Genomic DNA, 10,668 nt, shown 5'->3' on the forward strand with positions numbered 1-10,668 from the left:
GGTGAAGTTGGGAACTTTCAATTAGACCCTTCATCTACCATTGTTGGAGATCGGGTTTGAACTTTCTTTGGCATTACAATTGGTACCCTCGTGGTCATCCGGCGTTGGGACCTGGGTGATATTGGGAATGCAAGGATAAACGGTGTTTAAATCATCGATATCGGTAGAAATAATTCAATATGTAAATTTGTGAAAATATCGTTAGATACATCGATACCAATCTCAGTTATTTTCAATAAAGATGAATCAAATAATGAAAATTTGCTCAGAAACGTGAAAGTTTAATTGAAACTTTAGAGAATATTATACGTCAGTTTATGTTATTTAATTAATATATTGAAAATATCGACAAAATCCCATAAACTTCACAAACAAATTTTACCAAAAATCAACCAAAAAAAAAAGCAAGCAAAAATGCAAAAGAAGGAAAGAAGGAATGAATCAAGCCAAAAGAGCAGTGTTGGAATCATTATCATAGTCATGAATCTCATGATACAAGTCATCACTCTCATCGTCCCCGCAATCATACACAGATCCAACCAGCACCAACTGATCCTCCAAGTACCTCTGCAGCAGCCCCATCTCTTCTTTCTCCCCTTCCTTCACCGCCGCCGCTGCACTTCCACTGCCGCGTCCTTCTTCCCACCGGCGCATCCGCTCCTCTCCCTCGTCGTCGCCGTGAGACGCCTTTCTACGGATGCGGCAGCAGAGGCGCAGGCAAAGCTCGGCGAGGCAGAGCAGAGGAAATGGATGAGAATCGGGTGGCAGATGAGGAGAAAGAGGTAGCTGATCCGGCGAGCTCGGAGCCATGTGGAGGAGGAGGACGCGGCGGCGAGCATGATCATGGGCGTGGCGAGGATTGGGAAAGGGAAGGGAGAGGGAGAGATCGTGCCCGTTGAAATGTGGGAATCGAGGACTTCGATCTCGTAGCGCGGTAGCGACTGTGAGCGTGAGCTTCTTTGGGTTTGGGTTTGGGTTTGGAAGCGTGGGTTTGGAAGCGTGGGATTGGAGTGCGGGGATCACGATTCACATGAGTTGGGGGATATTTATAGATGTAGGCGCCATGTCAATTTCGATAAATTTTGTTAGATTAGATATTAGAATAATTAACGATAGGTTCCAATCCATTATTTCATACGATGATTTAACATATTTCCACCGTTGTAATGAATGGTTACTTGTTTGTGAATTGTATTTAAATAAAAAATTAAAGAAGAGATCAAATTTTTAAACTATTTCTTATAAATTTTATGATGTGATGTTGGACTATTTTTTCTTAATAATTAAAAAATAAATTTAACCATTAACTGGCACACACTCATCTAATTTGTCTTAAGTTCTACTTGAGATAGTTTAGATATGATCTATAAAATATGATTTTAGGTAAAAGATCCAACTTGAGCACTGCGTAGCATTTGATACAACGTTTTTTTTTTTTAAATTAAATTTGTAGGTTTCTAAAAAATTGTAGGAGGTAACAAGTTTTTTATGGGACTCACCATTCAATTTTTTTTCAGTGTTAAATTTTTTTTTTTCAATACAGTCGATATTTTTGTGAGAATATTTAAAAAAAATCAAAGAAAGATATGAAAAGCGGGATGTCGGAGAAATTTTTAAATATCAGCTTAATCGACAGATTTCGTGGATATTTTCGACATATTGATTAAATATACGAGAAAGTCTTGTATTTGTCTAAATCAGTATTTGACATTTCCTAAAGTATCATTTTAAAATTTTCGCGTTTTTAAGTAAATTTCCATCAATCCTATTAGAAGCAACCGATAGATATCAATTTATGCATTGATATTTTCACAGATTGTCATGCTGATATTTTAAACGCTGATTTTTTTGCGACAAAGTGGGCACAGCATTTTTCTTTTTGCTGTCCTAAAAGTTGCAAATTACTGCACATTATACCGACCATTGGCAACAATAAAAAAACTACTTTATTTAGATGACACTCAAGGTACACACCTTTTGCTTACATGAACACCAGATTGATGCGCTCGACAATATTCATTAGTACTGTTATTCACACATTCTTTTTTACTTTTCACACAATCCTTTCAAATTCTAGCTATCGATCAAATAAATTGATCAATAAACAAAAATTAACAAATGTGTATGAAAGATAAAATAAGTGTGTGAATAGCATTACCCTATTCATTTCTATCCATATTTGAAAAGCTATCATTTTCATTAAGCAAAAAATCTTATTTGTTCATATAAAATTTGTCAATCAATTAGTGACTATGCAAACAAAAAATAAACCAACCGTGTTAAGTCGGAAATTTAAAATTAATATTTAAACTTAAGAGGGCTAAAAGTGTAGGAACTCATATCTCGATGTTAGTAAAATGTCAATTTTAAAGATCAAAGACCAGCCACTTAATGCTACGGTATAATGGTATTTCCCTTCACTTATACGTGTGTGTAGTATAATATGTTCAAAAAAAAAAAAAAAAAAAAAAAGTAAAGGACCAAAATGTTACTGACCCTAAACTAGATGGGTGCAAAGTTCCCCTGTTTAATTCTAGGCATTGATTCCGTTTGATTTATTTAATTTGACGGGTATAAATAAAGGAAAATGCATGGAAAGTTGAAAAGGATGTGAAAATCACTTTCGGGAAAATACTCACTCAACTTTATATACCACACATTTGCCTCTCATTGATTAGAAGTGTATTCGAAGGGCTGAGGAGGCTGAGGTTCGTCGTCAACTGCCATGGTCGATGCAGAATCCTGCTGTCCAGTTGCTGATCCACCACCAGCCGCAGAAGTTGCGGAAGAGGGAGTGTCTGTGAGTGAAAGCACCTCGGGCTCAGTAGGTCGCAGGTCTCTCAAGAGAACAAACCCGGAAGGCGCTAACTTGATGGGCACGTATCTACTTTCTTCCAAAAATTTGATGTACTTCTCCTGAGAAGGAACCACCCTAGCAGGGTTGGTTAAAATCTCAAAAGAAGGCTCCGGCATGGGTTTCTTTTCTGCTGGGCCATCAACCTGCCAAAAGGAAGGGGGGATTTTGAATTAATCAGAGGTCTTTTTTCTTCCAACAGTACCTACTGTTTGTGTGTATAGATAAGACGATGATTATGGAAGAATTTAAACAACTAGTATGTCATCAAACGAGCAGCTTTTGAAAGAAACATAAACCGTAAACAATGAACTCTCTGAAATAGCGTAAGAGAAAGGAGGAACGGGTGAGACAGGACTTACCTGCATTGAATCCCCATCCTTCTCACTTGATTTTCCTTTCTCAGTATTTGCACGGGAAGATGAAGCCGCCGCCCCGGATAACTTTTCAGCATTTGCCTTCTGATCTGCTTCTTTCTTGGCCTTAGCTTTGCTTGCCTTTGCTGATGTTGACAGTACAGCAGTGGGGAGTTTTACAGCCGATGTGGTAGTTGGCACAGTCGTCGGTTTAGGATATTCAAATAGCGAAGGTTTTGCATGTGACATGAACTCAAACTTCGGCACTTTCAGGTCGGAGTTCAGTCCTATCAAGGCTGTTGGTGAGAATGCCAAGCTTATGAAATAAATGAGGGGATACCAGTACCAAAACTGGCTGAAAACAGCAAGGCCAACAACTGCGGTGACCTTATCATGTTTTGTCTTAGAAAGTAATCTTATGGTCACATTCCTTCCACCAGCATCAAGAATTCCGGCGGCCAAAATTGCTCCCATTTTGCTCATGGTGTCCTCATGCTTATCAAGAATAATTTTCTCCAATTGCCGCCTAAATTTAAAAAACAGCAGAACCAAAAATAAAACAAGCTAACTCAATTTTCTAAATTTCAGACATCATTGATAGTAAATGGATAACGATATCTTTGTCTATATATGACTCCATGCTGTGGGACTCAACCAGCTTTACGGTCCAATGTTCTGAACACTCCCATTTTCTAGGTCTCCATCAAAAGATCATTCTTATAACTAATCAACCAAACCAAAAATTTGTTTGGCCATAGTATCATCACACAATGATTTCAATGTTTATCAACTACTCATCTATTTATTTGATAGAAGTTAGATAACTGAATGACTTTCAATTTGGCCGGTTTTTTGTAAAGATGATATTGAATGGAAACCTAAAAAGTAAACCACACTGTTGCTGGACCTACAACGTTATCCCTAGAAATTGCTCATACAAGGGATCCCTCATCTGAAGCTACCCCTACGGATAGACATACATCAGTATACAATCATCTTTCTGAGAATAAAGTAGTTAACAACTTCCAATTCGGATGAACTTTTGGAAACCATTTTCCATTTGATTATCACTGTGAGCATTGTAGCACATTATGGTTGCCTTATTTTGTCTAGATATATAACTAATGATTTTCAATTTGGTAGGTTTTTCCTATGGTTTATCCTTGAAAAGAAAACCTAAGAAATAGACAGTTAAGATCATTGGCTTGCACGGGATTTGTGTATTGAGAGAGAGAGAGAGAGAGAGAGAGAGAGAGAGAGAGAGAGCAGTACCTGAAAACTCCTACACGAGAATCACTGGCTTCACTAATCTGGACCATGACCATAGCCATTGCAATGAGAGCACCTTGGCGCACAAAATCAACGACATCTGAAGTCAGAGGCTCCAGCAAAGATATGGCCCCACTCAAGCCAGTACCAGCACAGGAAATGCCTACTGCAAGAGCAGCACCATAACGAACATGCGGGTTGTAAGACTCAGATAGCAGGGAGACAATTCTAGGCGTCTGCAGTTTGTGCAATTTTGGAGATACAAAGGCATCATAAGAGAACAAAAAAAAATAAAAAAATAAAAAGGGGCAGCAGCATCAAATTGATTTGGATAGGACATAGCAATGGACAAATAAGAAAGTACCAACCTGCTCGGGCTCAGAGTACAGCACAAACCCAAGTGCTAGAACAGCAGTCCTACTGACATCATCACTCACATCAGACACGGCAAAATGCAGCAGCTGACGAATGGCTTTGTTGTTTGCTGTCCCACTGTAGGCCAATGCCAATGCATACATACCACCATAACGCAGTATAGGATCTTGATCCCTTGTCATCTGCTCAATTAGTGTGTCTGCTTCTTCTTCTCTTCCATATACTGTCAGGGCAATTCCCAATGCTAACCCCCTGTAACATACTATACGGTTAGCAAAGACCCTAAACGTATTATCCCTACCACAGATCATAAATGATCATACTTTGCTCAATAGTATTATTAGGTAAAAGAATGCCGAGAGGAAACAACAAAAAATCAAACAATTCTCTATACCTGATGATCTTTTCATGTTGTGTCTCATGTGCATAAGCAAACCCATACTAATCCCAGCAGCTTCACCCGCAACAGCACTGTCAGTATACAGCACATTTTTAATGTCATCATAGATCTCTTCATCAGCAGTTCCTAAAGCTGATAAGCCAAGACCTAAGCATGCACCATGTTGAATAACCTGTGTAAAGAGATCCCATTAAAAAAAAAAAAAAAAAAAAATTGGCAATATACCAAATATGCACAAAAAGATGTGATCGCTAATTTACAAAGTACACACCTCTACATTAGTACTACGTAGGCTATCACAAAGGAATTCTTTGATGCCCTCGCCATGGTTGGCATGAATGAGACCCAAAGCATACAGAGCACCGCCTTCTGAGTATGGACTGCCGCCACCAGCCCCACCCTGGGGCAAGTAAGGTGCCATCAGAGATCTTCCTTTTTTCAAGTGGCCTCTATGAATAACACCCAACCCTGCTGTCGCGCTGAATTTTGCCCAATTTGTGGCTCTGCTCAACCAATCCTGACAATTTAAATTGATGTTGGCAACATTGATAACAAAGAAATATGCCAATGGAGACGGTGGCGAAATGAAAAACTTAAGATATGTGCTTTACCAGATTCTCCCTAAGAAATGTGTCCACAGTCGTTCCAGCATGCATTATTGCATTAGCATAAATGGTTGCACTATGGCATACACTATTTCTCATCTCAACAGACTGCTTTATTGTCTTCAGAATAAGAAGATCGGACCTATATTCAAATTTCAAAACAGTCAAAACGCTTAACCACCACTCAATTCAGAAGAAACAGAAGTTCTGATGCTTACATTAAAAAAGAAAATAAAACAAAAGGGAAGAAAACAGAAGCCTCACTTGTTATGACTGTACAAAAATTGTAGAGTCAACTGTATTGATGTCTCTCCAGACAAAATTCCTTTAATTTTTGTTAGCCTCTCAGAATACATTACTTCTTTAGGATCTTCAAGCAAACTCACATTAGAAGTAGAACCACCATCTGTCATTTGAACATCCTCTGGAGCAGAACTTTCATTTTGAGCAGCTTCACTGGCTTCTGGTAGCGCAGCTTCTGATGGCTGAGGCTTGGGAGGTGAAATGCGGTTTCTCACACTTATGAGATCAAAGGCTACTTGATATGCCAAGAGCGCATCATCCTTGTTTTCAGAACGCAGAAGCTTTTCCAATATACTTGTGACACCTTCAGGTTCATCTAAGAACATGAGACACTGACAAATGCTCAAGTAATCTGGAGAAGGCAGTTTCTGATACACATTTACCAGAAGACGAAGCACCTGTAACAAAGAACCAAAGGAGAAAAAAAAAAGTCTCACTCACTACAGTCCCTTCTGTCGAAGTGTGAGAAATTATCTAACATGACACATATGGAAGCATAACAAAGAAAATGAGACACCAACAGGCCACAAAAAAAAAAAAAGACACGACAGACTATTTCCAATCATATTGTCTGAAAACCTTTGGTTTTGGTTCCAAACCACTTAAATCCCCGTTTTCTCTAACATCAAGATTTAACTTTGGAGCATGTAACCTGGAATACAGATGAAAGAAGAAAAAAGAAGAGAACACCTCTAAGATTTATAACCTAGGTTTCCTATGTAAGAGACATGTAATCTGTCCAATCTGGCATGTGTACCCATCAAACACCTCCAACTGAGTGCTGGAACACATTTCCTAATACCTTGGCAAATATGTAACCCAACTTTCACATACCAACAAAGAACAGCCAAAAAGGAATTAAAACTCGTCTTCCAGGTTTACTACAAAATTGTTTGTAATTCTGTCCTAGCAATTATATTCCAACTCTTCCATGTATAACAATCATATTCTAACTCTTCCAAATAAGGCTCTTTCACTCAAAACTCAACATCCACTGGAACATCCATAACACCATCATCAGAACCCCTAGAGTTCTAAACAATTTTCTCCTATTTTAATTAACTCCACATTCTTTAAGCATAATACGAAATTAATATGGAAAAGAAACCTAAACTACATCATGAAAGTGCAAACACATGTTAAGGCTGTGCAATGTACTGTACTATCCATTATACAAACCTTTGTAATACATGTACTATCCATTATGCACACCTTTGTTATACATGTACTATCCATTATGCACACCTTTGGTATACATGTACTATCCATTATGCCTTGTTAAAGATATGAAATCACACATCTTCATTTATCAAAAGAATCAAATGTATCTAAAAGTTACAAGCCAATAAGGTATCATCTTACCTCACGTCTATATTCTCTAAGATTAACAAAGGAATGAGAGACATTTATGCAATATGACAGAGTTCCATGAACATTATCACTTTTTGTGATTGCTTCCTCAAGTATATCCAATCTTCGGCATTCAATTGCAATCCCCATAGCTTGGTGGTACTTTCCATCCATGATACACCTAAAGGGGAAAACAGGTAAGAAAACCAAAGGCAATGAAGAACTGTATTTAAAACCATTAGAGGCTTGCATACTTGTTCAGCATTCTCTCTACAATTGCCTCCAATCTAGGATCCACATTTGCTGCTTCAGCACTTGATTCTGCTGCCATAGACTTAAGACTGGCATACTCGTCTATAGCTTTAGCTGAGGAGGAGCAAACAACCAAATATGTCATGTAAATAAATTGTGGTTGTGTATCCTCAAAGTTCCATGCAAATCCACTTCTAACAATACTAAATCAGAGATGATGTTCTACTAGATCAAGAAGCAAAATTGATTATCTAGTTTGAGATATCTTAAACCTGCTTACATTGTCCTTTCACAGTCTTCTAACCCTCAAAGTACATTGTAGATTGTACTCACAGCCATCACTAACAAAACCTAAGAGTATCATACTTAAAAAAATATGCTTACCTAGAAGAGTATGGACAAAATCAGAATCCTCTGACACGTCAAATAACGAACCCGCTCCAAGGGCATAGGAAAGTGAATCATTAAGTTCACCCAAATAATAGAAAACCTGGAGTGAGGAAAAATATCATGTAAACAAAAGATTAAAGTAGTTAAGCTTACATTCCAGAAGAAAATAGGAATTTACACCCACAAATGAAAGAGAGACACACAAACTTCAAAGTTAACATGGCAGATTGCATGTAGTATTACTAATCCATTGATGTTTTTCAAGAATTTCTTGGCTGTTAGAACAAAAAAAATGCAACCTTATAAAATTCAGCCAAAAGGGTCCAGGTCGTCAATAGATTTTCCCAACCTTATTTGTTTACAAAATTGCAACCAAATTGATTGATTAAAAATCACTTTCGAACTGCCACACTAATTTAAAAGGGAAGGCTGCACAGCAGTTGACTTTTACCTTTGACACAAGCAATGCCGCCAGTTGTCTTTGATGTTGATCAAACTCTTCATCTTCATACAAACTTTCTCTGAGAAACAGAAAGACATCATGATAAGTATTCACAATTGAGACAACAAAATACAAAGTCAAACAACAAAACTTTGTACGTTAACTATCTACCTAAAATATCATCATTTGAAACCTTATTCTGTAAAATGAAAAGTTTCTAGGCCTTTACTTGTACTACCATTTTCCAATTACACTTAAACTATTTACTTATTTGTATATAAGCCAAAACAGAAAAACAAATAAGCATAGATAAATAAAAATTATGAGACAAGTTACAACATGGGGCAATTTTATTTGTCTAATAATTTTATTTACTTATTGTTTGTTGTAGTATTATCAATTATCCGTCCACAATATAGCAGTTAACAAACTAATCCATATCAGCGACCATTATAGTTTTTACTGCATAGTTAATTAAGAAAAACTTAGCTGCATTTCTCGTGTCGATTGTATAATCAAACCACAGCCTTATTTCTCAACACTGCCTTATATGTACAATTCAACTGCCCAATGCAGATTTGAAGACAACGGAAACCCCATTACCTCTTAGGAGCATTATAGCTTCCACTACGCCCGGCATGATCTCAATTACTGCAGCCTACACAATGCTCACTTCCACCACCACGCACAAAACAATTGTAAATCTCCAACTTTGAAATTCAATCTCTTCGTCATAAAAAATAAAAAATAAAAAAAATAAAAAATCCTTATTCTCTTTAACTGGAACTAAAAATTGAAACACTGTTCTCATTCGCACAAAATCGAAAACAAAACAAAACATTCGAGTTCACGCGTCCTTTTAGCTGCTCAATAATCCAAAATACACACACACAAAATTCAAACAATTCCTCTCGGAACAAGCGAAACACGAACGCACCCCACGAGTCACAAGCATTCAGAAAAAAATATAATGAAAACGAAAAATTAAATTAAAGAGAGAGAGTACATGGCGGGGACGCTGGTGGAAATCTCGGGCCAAAAGTTGTCGACCAAGTTGTTGAGGTTGGACAAAGCGTGGAGCTTGAGCAAAGGATGGGACTCGTTCAGCATCGCTAGTAGCCCACCGGCCGAGCTCACCATAGTCGCCATAGCTACACCACCGCACACCGATTAACGCAAGTTCCAAGGGGTTTCCTACGATTCGGGTTTATAGCCAGACGCAGATTCGAAACCGAAACCGAAACCGAAACCGAAACCACACTGGAATAGTAGAACTACAGCGCAGGTTAACTTCTTCTTCTTATTTTCTTATTTTCATTTTTCTTTTGTATTCATGAAATTATTATTAACCCCCTGTATGAATTCTTTGTTACATTTCAACCCTCAAAAATTTCAAGAAAAAGAAAACACACGGGATCGACTAAGAGTTTGTGAGGGTGTAAATTACATAAAAATTCTTATTATGGGACCTACCATCAAAATGATTTAGGTAACCGGTGAAAAGAAAAGATCCATTTTTAGGGGTAACCTTTAAGACTATTTCCAACAATGGGTTAAAATCTAAAATTTTCCCTTTTTTCTCCCAAAATCCATTCCAACCCATGACTTAAAATTAACCTAAAAACTAAAACTGATATGGGGGTCAAATACTGGCCCAATTTTACGCCACATAGCAAAATGAGCCCCATCAACTGAGACTGAAACAGGGGCTGTGAAGCCCACTGCCCAAATCAAACTCGTCTACGCACTCCACACGCTAGGCATTTGTTGCAGGGTGACAAACCCACGTGGGGTTGTTCCCCCGAGTGTCAAACCAATAAGTAGCCCAATGGCTACTTTTCTTCATCCAACGGCTCGATTTAAATGGGTCATTGCTTGATCCAACGGCCCAGGTTCAATTTTTTTTTTTTAGTTTTATATTTATATATTTATTGAATCCAACAACTTAGATCGAATATAATCAAATCTAACGGTAAAAAAAAGTTCTAACGGTCCAAATTTAAATCCAACGGCTAAAATAATTTTAAAAAATTATTTAACTTAAAATTCAACCAAAAACTCTATATTACCTA

The 10,668-nt window shown here is 37.6% G+C and overlaps 1 protein-coding gene and 1 pseudogene across 1 annotated transcript; both read right to left on the reverse strand.

The window, feature by feature from the left end:
* Nucleotides 1-352: 352 nt before the first annotated feature.
* On the reverse strand, nucleotides 353-996 carry LOC137716814 (uncharacterized). Its single transcript, XM_068456186.1, has one exon. The coding sequence runs from the start codon at nucleotides 808-810 to the stop codon at nucleotides 442-444; it is 369 nt and encodes a 122-aa protein (XP_068312287.1). The 5' UTR covers nucleotides 811-996; the 3' UTR covers nucleotides 353-441.
* Nucleotides 997-2,526: 1,530 nt separating this feature from the next.
* On the reverse strand, nucleotides 2,527-9,862 carry LOC137718358 (26S proteasome non-ATPase regulatory subunit 1 homolog A-like; annotated as a pseudogene).
* Between the last annotated feature and the right edge of the window lie 806 nt (nucleotides 9,863-10,668).

The sequence above is a fragment of the Pyrus communis genome, chromosome 15 (genome assembly GCF_963583255.1).
Source record: "Pyrus communis chromosome 15, drPyrComm1.1, whole genome shotgun sequence".
In the NCBI taxonomy this organism is placed as follows: domain Eukaryota; kingdom Viridiplantae; phylum Streptophyta; class Magnoliopsida; order Rosales; family Rosaceae; genus Pyrus; species Pyrus communis.